This window comes from Hoplias malabaricus, chromosome 17 (genome assembly GCF_029633855.1).
Source record: "Hoplias malabaricus isolate fHopMal1 chromosome 17, fHopMal1.hap1, whole genome shotgun sequence".
NCBI classification, from domain to species: Eukaryota; Metazoa; Chordata; class Actinopteri; order Characiformes; family Erythrinidae; genus Hoplias; species Hoplias malabaricus.
Genome location: NC_089816.1, coordinates 12,096,287 through 12,116,189, shown reverse-complemented (window position 1 = coordinate 12,116,189; position 19,903 = coordinate 12,096,287). Strand labels below are relative to the sequence as shown.

Sequence of the window (19,903 nt, the reverse complement as noted above, 5' to 3'; positions counted from 1 at the left end):
CACTGGTTCAATCCCGGGGATGCTCCAGCAATCCAAGTTAAAAAAAAAACAAATCAAACTGTTGTTTTCCCTCATGCTCTGCACAGTAGTCTGTCTTATTTTGTGTCTTTCTCTTTATAAGGGAATGCTAAACACAGAAATCGTCCAAAATGAAAATTTTAGCTAAACAGAAGTCAGATTTCATAATGAACAAAATACCGGTCACTGTTCGCACTGTAGAATGGGTATACATTTACTTTTAAATATGCTGTTGAATGAGAATGGCAGAAAAAGTAGTTATTTTAAAAATAAGAACTTGTTATTGAACACTGGAGTGAAGACTGAGTTTCATGGCTTTTGAATTGTTTTAGAATTAGTGACCTGTGGTGGAGAACAAGGGGAACTCTTAGCCTTTACATTATTTGTTCATTTTTGTATTTTGACACTCTTGATGTTTAATATAAGATAGACAATATGAGTAACTTCATTTATAGATCACATGGATATTGTTTATGTATTGTTTGTGTTAGTAACTTTAGTTTAGTGTAGTTAAGTAGCTTCTTTACATTAATGAATTATTACAGTATTTAATGTTTATTTATAAAATGTAAACAACACATTGTTGTACAGTCAAGTAGATACTTGGATTTACTCCATAATGTGCCTGACTGTATTGCTATATTTCTAACACTTTCTTTGTGTGTGTGTGTGTTGTCAGTATAAAGAAGGTGTGCTTTAAGACTCTAGTGGATGAGGTGCAGGAACTGGAGGCTCTGTGTAAGGACCCTGGAGCTGTGGTTCATGGAAAGAGGTGAGAAGTATTCACACCCTGATCCACCTTCTCAGAGTTCAGCTCAGAGTAAAACAAACTCCACTGTTTGATTAGTAGGCATGAGTGCACGTCTACTGTGAAATATGAGAGAGGCAAGCTCTCTGCTCTGTCGTCTCCCTTTCTGAAATTTGGGTCAAAAGAAATGTCTTAATGATTTGAAAAGTGAGGGTGGATCAATGAGTTGTGGTCATTCAGATTTTGCTCATGCCTATTTCCAACTGGTCAGTGTGACCTGAACCCATGCTCTGTTGAAGATTCTGTTTTGTAGAGGTCAACATGGTCCTTGCTGCTGCCACGTGAACTTTATGTAAGTGAGAGAGCAAATTTGCAGCAGGTGGGCAGAAGTCCATATTCTAATAAAGAGTCAGCTGACACATGTTCTCAAATAATAGTTTTGTTTTACTCAATCCTGATGGTATTTACACAAAAAAAAATCAGTAAGTGCATGCGTGACTCCTCGACGTTTTCTATATTCTGGACATCTGCTCTTCTTTCTCCAGCCCCTTTCACACATGCACGTTCACCCAGGTTTTTAACAGTAATTCAACAGTTCAAGAATGTGACAAAAGTGGAAATCCTGATAAATTTAACACCACACACTAGAGCCAGCACACTGCCTAGGAAATAACCAGGAGAGCTCATGTGTGAACAGAAGCAGTACATCACTGGGAAGTGCAGTGATGTCTAAATTACTGCTGAAAAAATTCTGGACATTTTGTATATATTTTTTTGTTTAGTTTAAATTGAAATTTTTCATTAATTTCATGATTACTTAAACCACTCTATATTTTGTACTTGATTTTAGAGAGAGGCAGTAGAAGTCTCTTCTTGCCTTTGTATGTGAGTTCATTTTTACACATGATCCAGATATGAAAGAGCTGTTGGCTTTTATGCAGAGGACGTCACATCCTATTTATTGGGGAATTTCGTGACATGTGAACATGTTTCAATGTGGTTAAAAACTGCATGTGTGAATGATGCAAAACCTGGTGGAAGTGGCTTTATAATACCCTGGGTTCACATGTGAAAAGGGCTTATGTCTCTCCTGTATCTGCACAGGGTTTTCCAAGCTTTTAACAGGAGACAGACTTCAAACAATCTTGTCAGCTGAGCTGACTCTTCCATAGAGAGACGGAGCTCTATGAGTAACCTCTGCATCTCACTGTCCTATCTCTCTTTCTCTCCTTTTCCCTGTTTTGTGTGTGGGTGTGTGTGTGTGTACAGTCTGACAGAGAGAGCCCAGCTTCTGAAGAACGTGTTCAAGAAGAGCACGGTCAGCTTGTACCGCTCCGACTCCATGCAGCAGAATCTACTCCGTACGTCAGCAACTCACCTCTGCTCCGCAACAGACACACACACACGCACACGTTCAGAACATATACATTCACACTCGCGGGAAGACTGTCTGATGAATGTACATCCCACTATTCCCATCTGCTCAATAAACATGCAGGTGCACACATACACACAAGCACACATTGATGCCCATTTGCACAAACTCATTGACCAGAGAACCTGAGTGCACTCTTCGTGTTGGGAAGAAATCGACCCACTATAAAACAACAGAAATCAAAGCAGTGACATCATGCAGCCGTTGGGCAAACGAGAGCATATGACGTTTGCCTGAATTTAGGACTGTGTGGCCAAAAGAGTAACATGAGAGGCAGTTTGTTCTCAGTCAAAGCAGTGGCATATGTTAGTGTCTGGCACAATGTAAACACCTGCTGGTAATAGCTGTCATCTGACATTTAATCTTTCAGTTCTCTCATACACACAGACATGCCAGGCATCACTAATCACTAACACACATATCCCTCTGAAGAGCTGGGGCATTGGAGCTCAAGCATCCGTACGCTTCATACGTTTGTGTCCCGTTTTGCGTTTGCAAGTTTATTTATGTTGATGTTTGCTTGTTTTCTGTTTGCTTTTTTTTTCTTTGCTTTCTCTTCATCTGCTTATCACATTGTTTTGTTGTTTGTTTTTAGGTGGGGATGGGAGGCGCTTGGTCATAGTCTGATTTTACCTTAAGCATTTCTACCCTGAAAAAAAAAACATATTATTTGCCTTTTTTTCTTTTTTTTATTATTTTTTTTTAAAACCTTACATCGCTGACCTACAGTTTAACCCAACACCGTATGGTGCCATGTCCCACAGCTTTTGCCCTTTCCCCATCTGCATGTGTGTGTGTGTATGCCTTTGTGTGTTCCACTGTGCTGCTCTGTTGCCCTATGGCTAAAGTCACATTTAATCATTTTCATGTTCCATTGTTGCTCCCACAATGCACTGTTCTCCTCGGCCTCTTGCATGCGTCCCCAGATCAGCAGGTAGAGGCCGAGTCAGTTGATACATAAAGGTGAGTCAGGGGTGGAAAGTCAGCCCCAGTGTGCAGTGCAGTAGAAACTTTAGTGTCCTGAAGTGCTATGAGCACTAGGATAATCTTAGGAGTGTTATTCTTTAGGACAAATGTCATCATCCCTTTATTTGAATCTATATACATTTTATTATAGATATAGTCAAAGAAACTCATAGAAACACTGTCTTAGAGTACAAGTGTATTCATGGCAGTGTTCATGTGCTCCTTGCCTTAGCACATCTCTGAATAATTCAGCATGTTTCAGTTTGTTTGTCCCTACCCTGTTTTTTCTGTAGTTTAATTTATCAATATTTGGACTGTTTTTTCTGACATTTCTTCTCTGTGCTTCTCCTCCAGACGGCTACGCCTTCTCTCAGGATGAGAACGGAGTGGTCTCCCAGTCAGAGGTCATTAGAGCCTACGACACCACCAAGCAGCGGACCAATGAGTGGTGAGATCCGGCCCCTCAGGCCCGGTCCCTCTGAGCCTCAGCTGTCAGTGAACCATTTGTAACTGGCAGAAGCTGAATCCTGTCAGTTTGTCTTTCTCCAGCTCAGAGATGTCTGACTGGAACTGTGGTAAAGAAAAGAGAAAGAGAGAGAAAGAGAGAGTCATATTTCCAAAGGGGGAAAAAAACTAAGGAAGAAAATTAAGATTTTGCAGTTTTGTAGATTTGAATCAGGCACACTGCAACACTGTAGCTGTGTGGTCACTCTGGTTCCAGTGGCTTTAGCTGGACTGCTGTTAGGACTGATCTATGACTTACCATCAAGGTGAAAAGCTGAAAACACGCTTTGATTTATCTCTCTTCTGTCATCACAACTTCTACTGTTAAAGCCAAAAATATGGTGGTGATAATGACGATTGTAGGAGGAGGTGGTATAGATGATGTTAACCCTTTGTGGTAATGGTCTTTGATTGCATCTCCCTAAAATTGATAGTGTTTTAACCTCTTGAAATAAGAGCAATGCTCTGAATAACCTTTGTGTGTGTAGCAGCAGCAGTATTGAGCAGTTCTACTCAGATCTTGTGGAAATGGAGATCGCCAAAGAACACAGCCATCAACACAATTATTGTTGAAAGAAAGAAAATAATTTAATTTGGAAAGTCCATTGTTATTCAAAAAATTTCTTCTAAGCGTCTCCCATCTAATTTGGCCTTTCAAGAGTTAAAATGTTTCCCCCATTTTATCCATGCTCTTAGATTTTACATCTATGCCTTCAGCCATAGACCATTCATCATTTTTAAAATTGTTTTATTTTATTTTGTTTCAAATGTAATCCGTTTATTGTGCCTGGTTTTTTAACGTCACATGTGGCCGGTATTTGTTTGATGTTTTAAACGTCCCTTCAGTCAGTTTTTGCATTCCTCATCATACACAGTTGCAATGATCACAAAGGTGCCTAATAGGAACTTTTTTGTCCCCATTAGAGAGTAGATCAGATTCCTTATTTAGACAGGATTAGTGTGCTGACAAATTGGAGCTAGTAGCTGTTGTTTTCTCTGCAGTGCCTGGCTGCTTGTTTTGAGCTCTTTGTCAACTTCTGCTGTTGTGTCAAACATTTCTGGATGCTTTGTGCAAGTCTTTCAGATGATGCGAATGGTTGATTTTGATCATTCTCTTGGAGAGACAGAGAGTTGATTTCTCAAAACTTGAAGTGCCATTAGCTTAGAGGGTATGTGGGAAAAAAGATTTAACCTGGAGGTCCACCCAGTATCAAAATGACTTTGTCTCCATAGTTATTTTGTGAGTTTGTATTTTTATATTGGAGAACTACCACTTTTTGGATTGATCTGCTTTGTAATGAGACGTCGTTTTTTTTTGTTTTGTTTTGTTTTGTTTTTTCTTTTTTTTTGTCGTCTATCTTCAGCAAACTAATGGTGGAGAATGAGCCTAATTAAACCTGTGACTAAAACTTGTCTTGTTAATGTAATGAAGCTTTGGATTTTTTTTTTTTTCTCCCTGTGGGAGAGTGAGTTTTGTACGTTGTGTGGTGAGTGTTGTCTGCATGTGCATGTGTTTGTATGCTTGAGTGGATGTGAGTTAGTGTATATATGAGTGGGTCTAACTGGTCTTTTGTATGTATTTGTGAGTGTGTGTGCATGTGTGTGAGCGTGTGTATGTTAACTGACCTCTGGGAGACTGCTATTTAATTTGTGGAATCCTTTGTGCATGAGTCTAGTGTGTTTGGGTCAGGGTTGCTTCTGTTAAACTCTTGGAAATTTTAATAAGTAAATAATTTTCAGGATGTGGTCTGAGGTAGATGGATATCAGTTCAGCTGCAGAACATAATCATCTTTATTTTGTACATCACAGTGCTGCCTAGTGCCTAAAAATGTTACCAACACAGTACCTTTCTCAAAATGTTGTCACTATGGTGAATCTAATAGGTATCCTGCCTTTGTTTGCCAGTTGTTTTACTGGATTGAAAGAAAAAATATAAAACCCCTACTCTGAACAAAACCTTCATTTACTCTCTTTTGAATGAAACCAACCCACTGATATGTATCTGTCTGTTCGGTCTGTCCGTTTAGCCGTGAGTGTTTTTTTTAATGAGTCGCCTTCTAGACACGTCAATCAGAATTTAGCTCATTTACATACATTAGTTTTAAAGAAACAGTGACAAAAACAGCATACTTTTTATTGATCATATAAATGGTCATATATATCTGAATCTGTTTTTTGAACTGGTTTCACTGGAAAAAGTCAAACAAAGGAATGTGTAGAAAACAAGTCATCTAATGTTTATAAATGCTTAGCTGTGAAAACAACTGGATTCTGATCATTTTGTGTCCAGGAATAGAATATTCTCATTATTTATGGGGGCAGACAACCTGAATGGGTGGCATCCCTACTGTGTGTGTGTGTGTGTGTGTGTGTGTGTGTGTGTGTGTGTGTGTGTGTGTGACCCCCATGTCCGTGGCTTTGTAATGCTGCTTGCCTCTTGTCTGCATGACTCCAGGTATAATCACATAATCACAGTGATCTGTGATGCTGCATGGCCCTGTACATGTGTAGAGTGATTGTGCAGAAGTGTGTGTGTGTGTGTGTGTGTGAGAGAGAGAGAGAGAGAGAGAGAGAGAGAGAGAGAGAGAGAGAGAGAGAGAGAGAGAGAGAGTGTATAGTCCTTTAACTGGGCAGAAGAGTCCGTGTTGGTAACGCTGAGCTAAAGCTTGACTGATGTTGCACATTGCACTGTTAATCTCTCCAGTGGTTGCTAATCTTTCTGGACTGTGTATTATTATGTTTGCAGTATTATTTATCTGGGTGTACATACACGCTTGTACTTTTGTTTAAAATTTCAATCGATGTACCTCTTCTCTGAACGGAAATCTGTGTTTTTATTTTGGGGCTAGTGTAGAGTACAGCCTCTGTGCATTTGTCTCCTGATCGCTTTCTGTGGCTCGTTTCTGTTGTGAACGTTTGCTGTTGTTGGTTGTTGCTGAACTAAACACTGATCTCAGCACAGTGGAAGACTGGACTGTTGTTTCAGCGTCTGTGGAAGTGGTTGACTGCATGAATGATTTAAATGTTAGTCGTTTCCTTTAGTATTGGTCACTTTGAAAAACAAAATTGCACTTTTATTTTTTTTATTTGTATTAACTCTTTTTTTGTTCTTTCTTTCTTTTTCTGTCTTCATTGTTCAATGATTGTTCAGCATGTTGGGACTGCAAAATTTCAAGTGTTCTGTCTTTTACTGCCATAAAAGACTACGGAAATAAAACTTTACAACTTGAACATGGAAACAAAAGCTTTATTAATTCTTTAAAAAAAATCTTTTAAAAAAATGTCACATGTATCTTTTATTCCTCCATGACTAATTTCTCTGCTTATCATGTGGTTTAATTCTTGCAGATCTACTGACACTTTGTAGAAAAGTTCAACTCAAGGTCTTCCAGCACAAATTAGAGAAGTTACCGTAATGACACTTTGAACTCAAAGCTATTATTTATCATTAATCTTCATTGATTCCGAACAGTTATTCTCCAGCGGCCCATTTCCTGTCTAGACCAGCACGTGTCAACCAATTACTTCAAAACCACTAAATTATTTCATGTAATAAACCCCCAGATGCGCAAGCTTAAACATCAGAACCCTGTCATGTTTATCACTGATGAAGATATTGCAGATTCCAGCTCCTTTTTAAAAATGCTATCCATCTGGACGTCCCACCCTCTCTGGTCTGCACTTGTTTTATTTGCCTGTTCTGTGTTCTTGAGCAGGATGTTACTCTATGTTTCCTCTGTGTTTCCTCCCCAAGCCTCAGCCCTGTCCCACACTAAATCTGTTTATGAGAAGATTTGGAATTGAATCATGTTGACTGGAGTTTGGCCCTGGTTTCTGCGCTCGGCTCCATCATCTAAACACAGTCCTGAGGGATCTGCACGTATTACATACTGCAGTGAAAATGAAAAACATTTCCATCACACAAGTAATTACAAGAATTCATGGAGTTATTATGCATAATCATTCAGTATAACAGAAACTTTTATTTTTCAATGTGTTTATTTGGCCTCCTAATACAAATACATACATTAACTGTAAGTCTAAAGGCTAATAAATGAAACTGTTTATCTGTAAACCTGTAAATTGTAACTTGTTGCTTCAAAACCCATTTGGCGCAATAGGTCACATTTCCCTTGAGGTGACAGAGAATAGGACACGCACATACCCATATATACACACACACACAAACACACTGCTATGAGAAGCCAAACAGGAAAAGGTGGAGAAGACTCTGAGCACATCAGCCTACTTCACGCATAATAAACAGATGCCATCTGATGATCAGATTTCTGGTTTTTACTGACCGTTTCAGCTCCCGCTGGGGTCATCTGGGGCTGGCCAAGCTGTTTTCTTAGTAGTGCTTTAAAAACAATTTATTCCTGTTTGGAGATTCTGCTGTAAATCTGTAAGTCTTGTTCACTTGACTTTCCCACACCTTCCATCCCATCATTCTGTTTCTTCAGCTTTGTACTAAAGGGAAATTCCACAGATATTTGCATTATTCTATGATGACAATCTAAAAAGTCATTTAGGATAGTTTTATGAAGTGTTCTATACCAGAGATTTATTATGGATAGGTTTCTTTACAATAGTGTTTAAAAAAAGCAGGTGTTGCCGTGAATACACCACAAAATACAGCCATTTTATCTATGAGCCAAGAGGACAAACTAAACAGATAAAATAGATCTGAAAGAAGTGCCAGGGCCGTGTATGTATGACTTCTTAAAATGTCTAAACCTTATTGAAAACCTTGGACTTGATCATAAAATATATTTCATCCATTAGAATATTATTTTTAACTTAGTAATCATTAAAGGTGTGAGACATTTCCTGTTATAATCACTGATAAATTCTGACTTGATCCTCTCCTACAGTGAATCATCAAATATTGGTCAGAGGTTTCTCTCAAACCTGAACATTTTTACAGTGATAATATTTTTTATGCTGTTCTGCACATATGATTCCAAAATGATTCTGACTGGATCATTCATACTTAGATATATTCATGTTTTCTAATGTTAATCCATTGACAATTGGCGGACAAAAAGCGACTGTTGTTTGCACTGATGTGAAATAATATAACCATGGCCTTTAACGGAATGTCATTGACTTTTATTGGAAACACTGCAGAAAATAGTGCTTAAATACCCAACTGTGGTGTGCAAGTGTACAAGCTGCAAACTGTTCTCTGGCTCATCACACTGCTCCAGCTGGTCAGATATTTCAGTAACACATGAGCTGTTAATGTAACATGAAACCATAGCAATTATGGCAGTTATTCCATTTTCTATGAATTATGCTAAATGAAATAAAAACCCAAACTAGGTCATGGAAAAATAAACAGTAGGAGACAGTTCTCCAAACTCCAAAAAAAAAAGCCATCCCAGAGGTAGCTGTGTGTCTTAGTTGAAGTTGAGTGAGGAAGGTTAGGAAATATGGCTCAACATTAGTAGTTATTTGACAGAGCAAATATACAAATGTAATATCATGTAAAATATGTCGTAATTTACGCAAATGTGAAATCTTATGTAGCATAACAACACTCCTACTGTCCCCACCCCACCCAAACAAAACTGGTCCTCTTTCCCACAAAGCCCTGCTCACTTCTACTTCCCCTTCGATTGTCAAGAGAATTTGATCCCTGGCTTCCTTTTCATTCAGATTCAAAGAAAATAATTGTCCAGACCATCTTCTTCTTTACTCTTACATTCTTTCTTCAGTCTTTTCTAACTTTCCCAACAATGGCAAAAGACTTTGCATTCTGACACATAAGATAGAAAACATTTTAGGCCTATATAAAACACATGAAAGTGCATTGATTTACTACAAGTTATTAAGAGGTGCAAAAGGGTTCTGTGTACTTAAAATTGGCACCGGACAGGAGTGTTAGCTGGTCTTCTAGACTGAAGCCAAAAATCAACTGTGTTGAGTTCTCTGTGTCCCGCCCATTTCAGCAGCTCTCAGCAGATCTGTCAACAACAATCACATCATCGTTTTTCTTCAAGTCCCGATGCGTGAGAGAGCGACACTGTTATTTGCCAAAGGAAGCATCGCTCTGTGTTGGCTGGCAGTCGTCGAAGTCTGCAAAGCTTTAAATCCTGTAACGGGGTAAAAGTGGCGATTCAGTTACTGACGTGTCAACAGCTGACCCATCTACGCTCCTCCAACAAATGCATTCTTTCCCTGTAACTGAGTCGAGGTTTGACTTGATTTACAGAAAATTGGCAAAAACCTGTTTCATCCTATACTTCCTCATTAGATTGAATAGAAGACTTGCCAATTTTCTGTAAAACCTGTCCAACCTTGCAACAAGTGCAACAAAAAGAACTTATTTGTAGGTGAAACACAGGTCAGTTGGGTCACCACTTTTCTTTTGATCCATAATTCTGATGCATATTTGAACTGCTGAAAGAAGCATCGTGGTGCATTTTAATTGAATCCAGGCACTGGCTGAAAGAGGGACAATCCAGTGTCCAGCTCGTTTCTGTTCACAGTGGAGCTGGACCCCAGCTCTGGTTCAACTCTGACTGAAATCAGCAAAGTTCTTGCTCCCGCTGAAGGGTTCCTGCTGCAGGGGAAAGAAGTACTGCTGGGACAGGATGAAGCTGGAGTCCTGGTGATGCTGCTGTAGCTGCCCGTGGCCATGTGAGTGTGTGTGCGATTGTGAGTGTGGGTGAGAGTGTGTGTGGGCGTGTGAGATGCTGGTCTGTAAGCACTGTGGAGAGAAGTAAGGTGGTGGAGGGGGTGGGGACAGTATTGGCTGCGCTGAGGTCAGGGAGGTGGCTGTGACGGTGGACGAGGACGAGGTCAACAGGATCTGCTGCTGGGGATTCTGCTGGAGGCCGGGCTCAGCTCTGGTCAGTGAGAAGCGCCGCAGTGAGCTGCCTCCTCCTGCGCTGCTAGAACTGGTGGTGGCCGTGCTGGATTGGCGCGAGGGTGTACGCATGCTACTCGCCACCGTTGCTCCGGGGGTCAGGATCATGGGGATGGTCTCGCCCTGGCAGCTCCGCAGAGAGAAACGCATGGGCTGCTGAGCTGGCTGCTTGGGCCTCAAACATGTGCAGCAGTACACAGCCACTAAAGAGGCAACCACTACAAATGCCACAAAGATGGAGCCCACCATCAGGAACGGCATGTAGATAGGTTCTGAGAAAGAAGAAGAGAAAAAAATAGAGTTAAAAATTTCAATGTAGTTTCACATGGGGGAAAAAAACACAGGTATTTTTGTATATCTGTCCTCTTTGAAAAAACAAATTAACACTTGTGGGTCTGAAATAAGCTTTTAAAATTAGAAGGCATTTTTAAAATAAATTTAAAAAAAATGAAGACTCCAACATTTCAAAATGCAAAAACAAAAAATATAATTTGTTATTAATTGACGTGCATATTAATCTAGATAATATATGTATATATATATATAGGTAATTCTTAAAATATCTCAATTTATATAAATGATGGGTATTTTGAAATGGTATATTAAATTATAAAACAGGATCATTTAAAAGGTGATATATTGAGGAACGTGTAAAACTCAATGAAGGAACACAGCTTTAGGGCCCCATGCCTTGGAGAGTACCTTTACACAGTTTGTAGCTTGGGGGACTAAAATGTGTGTGATACCAGAGAAAGACTTCAATGTTATCATTTTTTAATACATACCAATAAACTGTGTTCATTACCCCTTTATGGGGCTTGAATTGGTGCCAGTTTTTTGAAGATATTATTAACTCATCTGTCAGACATTTTGCTGAAGTGTTTACATTAATACAGAGGGAATAATGTTCTGCTTTAGGCCCAGGACCCAGACTGGAGTTTGGTTACTGCACAAGACTCGCCAGAACAAACAGAATCTCTCCCTCTGTCTCTCCTTTTGTTTATGTCCCAGTGTCTGGTATCACTGAGGGTCGGTGTGGAGTTCTGGGCTCTAATCTGCTCTGAGACTGAAGGGACAGGGCAGATTGATGAGTTATGAGCTGGACCTTTCAGAGCTTTATTTAAAGTGAAAAGTGAATAAGTTCCTAAAATGGTCTTATATCTGATACTCATTTAGCTGATATAGTACATTCTGATATACTAACATATTAGAACTCTGATTTTGATTCTCATAGATAAGTGTTAATGAGAAGCAGTCCAGTTGATCCACTGTCATCTCATTTTACAGTAATGTGCATTTTCAATACACGTTCAATGCTTAACCTTGTTAGTGGTGGCTATAATATTCAGTGATTTTTATCCCTGCTGCTGAATGTCTTCCCGAGACCCAGTAGAAAACCTAATAAGCTCAAAAAAGCCAAAAAGGTGTTTTTTTTCTGTATCATCCATAGCTACACATAACCATGCTAAAACTGATCAGTTCACTTAATTAGAATTTACTCAAGTCTGTTGTGTGTGAAATGTTTAAATCTATTCCAATTTACAAGCTACTTAACACCACTTGACAATACGTAATGAATTAATGTACTTTATGAGTTTTTGAGGCTAGTCATATGGTTTAGTCTTTTGTTTGTTCTTAACATTTAACAGTAAGCTAAAGAGATATGTGCACATTTCTTTTTATTTTTTAATAATACATACAGAAAAAAATGTAAAAAAAACTTTAACAGGCCTGCACTTAGCACGAGGTCAGTGGTGGTGAACGTTTTGTCCACTGCCTGTTTAAAATGACTTAATTATGATAATGATATAATGAGTATTAATTCTGCACATGTGCTGAATTCTGAATAAAGCCCAGTCCTCTGTGCATAGGATCTCAATGTTTCTAAACTGCACTGCACCGTTTAAAAAGTTATTTCCTATCTCTGTTTCTATAAATGACACCACATTGTCTTTATTTTAGCAAGGAATGTTTAAAAAGTTTAAAATACAAGGATTTATCATTTTTTTTCGAAGTTGTCTTTTAAATGTTAAAAACAATGGATTATAAAATATAACTATTTTAAAATATGATTAAAATATTAAAAAACAGTTGTGATAATGTTGAATATTGAGCTGAAGAGGAACCCATGGTTCCTCTCTGAACCAAGCGTTTTTCAGCACATTTTCTGAAGAACGTGCTCCGTCTGCTGCTGTTTATCGGTGAGATTATTTTATCTGCTCCAAATTAATTTTGTGGTTGTGTTCCTTTTTCGTTTTGTTGGTTCAGCACCTATTCTCCTCTCACTTTGTTCAGAAGCCCCGTTCACAAAACTGAAACGATGTAAATATACCCAGTAAACAATTAGCCGTTGAAATAACGTAATGACTGCCGTCTAAACAACGTTCTCTTAAGGTTGAAAATGAAAGTTCAAAAGACGTTCAAACACAGACATTGAAAAGACGACGAAATAAATTACTTGTATAAAACGCGTTTTGGACGTCCACTGACGTTATCGATTGGTCACCACTTAACTAACTTATTAAGATGGATTTTGGACGTCCATTGACGTTTAAAATATGTCCTTGACGGACAGACTACTTTTAGACCTATTTTGAACGTCCAGGGACATTCCTTGTTTACTGGGTTCTCTCAAAGGTTCAGGATGAACTTTTTTTTATTATTAATTTTACTGCATCAACTTTCTCAGAGGAGATGATTTTTCATAAACTTTTTCATAGACTAACGGTTAAAAACTTTAGTAAATGTAACTTAAATATATAAATGTGTCAGAATACTGTGTTTCCGAGGTCCTGCGGGTAGCTACAGCACTGACAGCTCTGACTCTTTTTCTGAGTAGATTCTGAGAAATTCCAGAGGTTTTTAACCTGAAAATATTGCTGCTTTTGCTCTGATTCATTCTTCCACTGAAACAGAAGTATATATTTCCAGTATGTTACACTGAGCCAATAAACAGTGGGTTGTGTTGTCTATTCCGGTGTGGAGAGGTGTGCTCTGTGTTAACTTCTTTACATCAACAAAACTCATGTCAACAGAGATGTTGGAGATATTCCAACCGTTTTCACGTGACTTTAATAGTTTACGTCTCTTACGTGCTGTGTATCCGCTGTTCTCGACCTCGCGGTCGTTCGTGCACGCGCCTTGGTCTAGGCGCGCTCCCGCGGCAGCGCAGCAGTATCTGAGCGCGCACGTCCCGCAGCACACGCGCGCGGCTGCCGTGTCCATCTGCTCGGGGCACTGAAAGCCCTCGTGGTAAACTCCGCTGGAGTCCAGCCAGCCGTGACAGAACTCCCCGCGCGCGCCGGACACACCGAGGGTCCAGCACACGGAGCCCAGCACGAGACACTGCAGCACGAGAGACATCACTGATGTAATAATAACACAGTAGGTCGAGTTACTAAACACGCGCAGAGCGGTGCACCGTGGTGTCTGTCTCTTTTACATCCTCGGCTGCAACGCGCAGTCAAGAAACCCCTTCACCAGACTTCAGCCTCGAGCTCCGGCCGCCGCGCGGGGAATGGAAACACACCGCTGCGCGAAACAGACGGGGAAAAGCATCAAACTAAAAATGGGTCCGAACAGGTTGAAAAAAAAAACGAATAAAAAGAAAAGAACAAATAATAATGGTGATTTTTAGCGGCCTCGGTCTTAAAGTCCAAGTCTCTTTAGTGGTTCATGATCTGCTGTGGGTCAGTTTTAGGCTCCGAAATGCATCACAGTCCGAGTTAACCGCAAACCTAACCCGTTTCCAGCTCCAGAACTTTTCCAGTGAGTATAAACCACTCTGCTCTCCGGCTCGCTGCAGCTGGACTGTGCTCGTTCTCCGGTTCTGTGGCTTTTGTGTGTTCTGCGGGTTCGTCATCGCGTGGGAGCTCTGGAGCCTTTATTTCCCACCCCTTTTCAGCAAAAGCCCCGCCTTTCCCTTTAGAACTACCACAAACTTGTCTCCCCGGTAAACATGGTGCTGCTTTCAGTGGAAAATCAGCCAACAGATATGGAAAAGGGGATATGATACTATACTTACCACAACCAGACAGTACACATATTTATTAAATACTGCATGTCCAGTGCTGTGTCTGCAACTAAGCGATTCACTTTACAGTGCACTATTTTGGCGTTCCACCATTTTGTAAAGTAGTCTGATAATAGCGTCAAAAAGTACAGACCATTTTCAGTGCGCTCAAACAGTACAAACACTGCAACAAGTAGTGTACGGCCCATGTACATCAGTGGATGTAAGATACCTGTATTCTTTGTTTGGTAAAAACCCGCATGTAGTTCACTACCATCCTGAATTCAGCTCCATATGTGATATTGCACTTTGAGTAATGTCAGTTAAAATGCCTGCGTGAGGTTGTGTCCGAAATCATTCACTGCCCTCCTGAATTCAGTGCACTACATAGTGAATGTATGGAATAGTGTGGAAGGAGCCGTTAAGAACACAGCTCAGAAGTTAAAGAAATTGATGAGTCCGACATGAGCATCGCTCGTTGCTAGGCGACGTAGTTAAAGAGGCCTTTTTTTCCTCACCCGTTTTCAGACACAGTAGGCCCTGCCTCCTGCGCTGGGATTGACTCGGAAAACGGGGTGGTGGCGGGGGGCGGGGGGTAACGCCTCTCTGAGTCGCTTAGCGACGTGAGACTCTAAAACTTTCCGCCAGGAATCATTTTTCATCTGTGTATTTCTGTAGCGCTGGACATTAAGATTCATTTTTCGTATACATTAACAAAAATATGTCAACATGGAAACACGTCCTTCTGTCTGTACTGAGAAACCAAAATAGTCATCATTTGTTTTAATTTAAGACTATTTCTGCATTTTTTTTCAATGGGGAGTTTCCATCCATTGTTCTTAGTCACAGACCCAACACACCCCAACACAGCTTCTTTACATACTTGATTTTTGTCAAGAACCAATCAGCTCATTAGTGCAGGCCTGTGGTCAGTTATAATGTCAGTGAAAGCTTCCACTGACTGGTCAGTCTATCTCCTGCTTCCTGTTGACATTTAGGCTGCATATCAAACCATGTATTACTGTGTCAAAATATTGCAGCAAAGGCACTGCAGCATGTGAGGACAACATACTCATGCAGAATGCTTTTACTGGGAATGGCAATTCAAAATCAGTCCAGTGATTAACACACATATGCAACAAAGAATGTTAAAACAAACAGTCCACACAGTGTGCAGTCTCCCCGACTATGCAACCTAGGGCAATTCAACATGATGACCCTGCACAGGATGAGCACCACACATTCCTGATCTACAACCCCAATTCCAGTGAAGTTGGGACGTTGTGTAAAAAATAAATAAAAACAGAATATGATGATTTGCAAATCATTTTCAACCTATATACAATTGAATACACTACAACGACAATATACTTAATGTTCAAATGGATAAACTTTATTATTATTTTTGTTTGTTTGTTTGTTTGTTTGTTTTTCTTTATTTGCAAATATTCACTCATTTTGAATTTGCAGCCTGCAACACATTTCAAAAGAGCTGGGACAGGGGCAACAAAAGACTGGGAAAGTTGAGAAAAGCTCAAAATACACCTGTTTGGAACATTCCACAGGTGAACAGGTTAATTGGAAACAGGTGAGTGTCATAATTGGGTATAAAGGGAGCATTCCCGAAGGACTCAGACTTTCACAAGCAAGGATGGTGCGAGGTTCACCATTTTGTGAACAACTGCGTTCAAATTTATTTTGGAAATCATGGGCTGTCCAGACTGTTATCAGCGCAAAGTTCAAAAGCCAAAATCTCTGATGGTATGGGGGTGTGTTAGGGCCCATGGCATGGATAACTTGCACATCTGTGAAGGCATCATTAATACTGAAACGTACATACAGGTTTTGGAGAAACATGCTGCCAATATACGACAACAGAGACCCTGGACTGTTGAGCAACTTTAGTTGTACATCAAGCAAGAATGGGAAAGAATTCCACCTACAAAGCTTCAGCAATCAGTGTCCTCAGTTCCCAAATGCTTATTGAGTGTTGTTAAAAGGAAAGGTGATGTAACACAGTGGTAAACATCTCCCTGTCCCTACTTTTTTGGAACATGTTTCAGGCCTCAAATTCAAAATGAGTGAATATTTGCAAAAAAAAACAATTAAGTTTATCCGTTTGAACATTAAATGTCATCTCTTTGTAGTGAATTCAATTGAATATAGACTGAAAACATTTGCACATCACTTTTCTGTTTTTATTTATGTTTTACTCAACGTCCCAGCTTCAGTGGAATCGGGGTTGTACAAATGCCTGCTCAAGCATCTTTGGCACAGTCAGTCACACTTGATGCTGGAGGGCCTCCTGTCGCAAGGCATTGAGAAACACATGTAGCACCAAATCACACTTTCCCTTTCTCTGGGGTAGACCTGGCGCTCCATGTTGCTTAGTTTTGCTCCTCTTGCACCTCTTCCATGTGACTGCTCCCACAATCACTGACTGTGTCTGAAACATAATGATTTACTGCTGTCTGCTGAGGCAGTATTTTGAGGCAAGGCAAATTTATTTATAAAGCACCTTTCATACAAGTGCAACTCAAAGTGCTTTACAGAGTCAAATGAAACAGTAAAAAATTAAATTTAGAGATAGAATAAAAATCATAAAAGTTATTTAAAATAATTAAAATAGTGCAATAAATAATGTACATAAAAAGTAAATGAAAATGATTTAAACTATTAAAATGATACAATGAAAGAAAAAACTAAAGTGTTGTTACAGAATAAAAAGTGAAGGGTACTTTAAACTGAGCTGTAAGGCTGCGCAAACAGGAGTCTTAATTTTAAAATGTCTAAAGTCAGGGCTCTTCTAATGTTCTCAGCCAGGGAGAAAGGCAGCAAGTCATGTCTGAGTCAAGTGTACTGAGGCAATGTATGTGTCCTTCACTGTCTTACATTTCCCATAATCCCATGGGTCAATCAATCATTCTATCAATCAATCCGTCAGTCATTCTTATTTGCGTAGCCCTTTTCACAACAGAAAGTCATATGACTGTACAAGACAGCGCAGGCATCAAGACATAAATGCTGCTACCTTCAGACACAGCCTCAGTGCAGCAATGACAAAAGGCTTTAAAATCTCAGTGTCACTGCCCTATGGTGGTCATGTGGGAGTACTGACTACTGAAAAATAAGGTGAAAGAGTGACACAACAGGGCGGCACGGTGGCGCAGCAGGTAGTATCGCAGTCACACAGCTCCAGGGACCTGGAGGTTGTGGGTTTGATTTCCGCTCCGGGTGACTGTCTGTGAGGAGTTGGTGTGTTCTCCCCGTGTCCGTGTGGGTTTCCTCCGGGTGCTCCGGTTTCCTCCCACAGTCCAAAAACACACGTTGGTAGGTGGATTGGTGACTCAAAAGTGTCCGTAGGTGTGAGTGTGTGAGTGAATGTGTGTGTGTGTGTCTGTGTTGCCCTGTGAAGGACTGGCGCCCCCTCCAGGGTGTATTCCCGCCTTGCGCCCAATGATTCCAGGTAGGCTCTGGACCCACCGTGACCCTGAATAGGATAAGCGCTTACAGATAATGAATGAATGAATGAGTGACACAACAATGCAACAGGATGACTACTTTCTGTTATTGTAGAAATCTAAAGTGCTCCTGTATGGTCAGTAGAGCTGAGAGAATGGACAGGGAATGTAGAAACAAGTATGTGGTTATAATATTTCCGATATTAATGTTTTCATGTATATTATGAACATATGGCGTAATGTGCTATTAGGTGTAACATTTTCTATATTTCTCTATTTCTCATCACTCCTCCTCCAATGATTCAATAAATAACCAGCCCTTCATAAGTTGTAGTCCTTGTGCTGCAGCAGGAAAACACAAATAAGAAAATGATCTTTCTGCAGTGTGTTATTGTAGTCCTACTATTGTTGTTGCTTTGTCGCCCTCTGGTGGTCGCTTCGCTGTTTGCATCAGTACAGCACAGTAAACTAATGATCGTACAAAATCAGTCTACGATAGCTATGTGTTCAGCAGCATTTAGTTATCGTAGCAGTATTCGTTTATTTTTATAGTATTCGTCATTAGACTTTGTGGTATGACAAGGACACTTATTATGTAGCCTAAATTTTGGCACTCCAGCCTACATCATGCACACTGGATTGAGTTTAACACTTGTTCAGACTTTAACTGGGTGTTCTGGGAGGTCTTTGGCAATTTTTATATTCTTTTATAAAAGTATTGCTAGAGTATAAACGTGTTCATCTAGTCGAGTTGTAATGTGCAAGATGTCAATTAAAATGCTACAGTTGTGAAATATTATTGTTAAGGACACTTGTTGGCCACTTCATTAGGCACACAGGTCTTCTTTCTTTGTTCCGCCATGCAGTTCTACAATTTCAGATCAATGCAGTCCGTATGTTTATCTGCATAGTTGGTCAGTGGTAGCCACCAGTCGGCCAGTAAGTGTAAGCTGGTAGTTGCTGGTCAGTGCTGCTACTGTCAAACTGGTAGCTGCCACTGCTTGGTCAGTGAGAGCTTCCACATAACAAACTGAACATTGAGAGATGCAAGTGACACACAGGCAGCGGCCACTGGGTGCTCCTTCCAGCTGATACCTGGCAATCAGGTATTAAACCTTACCTCAGGTGTTAAGTATAAATCAAAATAGATTTGATCACTGTCCAAGGAAAAAACACGTATCTTCAAAATATTAACTTTACAGGAGAAGGAAAAAACGTCTTAACTTTTAAATGGAAATCAGTGTAAAAACAAATTCCACATCATTTTGGAACATTTCTATTGGCTCATTCATCGTGAAATGTTCACACAATGTGAAGGGCAGCTGCTAGTTTCAAATGCTGCAGTAAAGTAAAAATCAACCAAAATGGAGATACATGTTTTTCTTTGGATAGTGTTGTTAATTACTTTTCTCTTTAGTTGAATTAAACCACTCTTCTTAACATCTAACACAGTTTGAAGGGTCACATGCTCCCTAACCTCTAAACATATTCAGACAAATATGGTCAACTCTAAGACATCATATGTCTTACAACAGGTGAATCTATTTCAGTTCCTGTCTTTGCCTTTGTTTTATGACTGTTTCCATGTAAGGTAATAGAATTGGGTATTTAAGTAGATGCCTCCTAGTTTTCAATGCAGACCTTTGACATCTTTGAGAACTTTGAGAGTTCTGAGACCTTCTAGGTCTCCAAGACCACATCCTGGAACCTGAGCGCTCAATAAAGAAATTCATTGCATACAGACTGGTCTCCCCTCTTCATTTGGACGCCGACAATTTAAAATGCATCTAAAATGCTTTACCTGTTAGTTGTATTTTGGTACACAATCCAAGTAATCCCAAAATGTTAAGAGTTCTGTTGTGGCCTGTCCATTGTTGGCCCATG

At 39.9% G+C, this 19,903-nt stretch overlaps 2 protein-coding genes across 7 annotated transcripts in view; one reads left to right on the top strand and one right to left on the bottom strand.

The window, feature by feature from the left end:
* Positions 1 to 6,902, top strand: part of atp8a1 (ATPase phospholipid transporting 8A1) — a 121,929-nt gene extending 115,027 nt beyond the window's left edge. For all 6 annotated transcript variants that reach the window (XM_066648822.1, XM_066648819.1, XM_066648821.1 and 3 more), the window contains 3 exons: positions 698 to 790; positions 2,036 to 2,127; positions 3,522 to 6,902. In XM_066648822.1, the coding sequence (XP_066504919.1) occupies positions 698 to 790; positions 2,036 to 2,127; positions 3,522 to 3,619 (283 nt within the window). In that variant the 3' untranslated portion in view covers positions 3,620 to 6,902. The remainder of the gene's footprint in view (positions 1 to 697; positions 791 to 2,035; positions 2,128 to 3,521) is intronic.
* Positions 6,903 to 7,723: 821 nt separating this feature from the next.
* Positions 7,724 to 14,340, bottom strand: shisa3 (shisa family member 3). The gene is made up of 2 exons (XM_066649660.1): positions 13,639 to 14,340; positions 7,724 to 10,818 (listed from the first exon to the last, which is right to left on the bottom strand). The coding sequence occupies exons 1-2, from the start codon at positions 13,907 to 13,909 to the stop codon at positions 10,190 to 10,192; spliced, it is 900 nt and encodes a 299-aa protein (XP_066505757.1). The 5' UTR covers positions 13,910 to 14,340; the 3' UTR covers positions 7,724 to 10,189.
* Between the last annotated feature and the right edge of the window lie 5,563 nt (positions 14,341 to 19,903).

Bases quoted from the DNA above. Each gene is read 5' to 3' on its own strand.
- shisa3 (XM_066649660.1), bottom strand. From the start codon at position 13,909: ATGTCTCTCGTGCTGCAGTGTCTCGTGCTGGGCTCCGTGTGCTGGACC. The intron at 10,819-13,638 runs GTAAGAGACGTA...CTTCTTTCTCAG, and splicing joins GAACAGCGGATACACAGCAC to AACCTATCTACATGCCGTTC.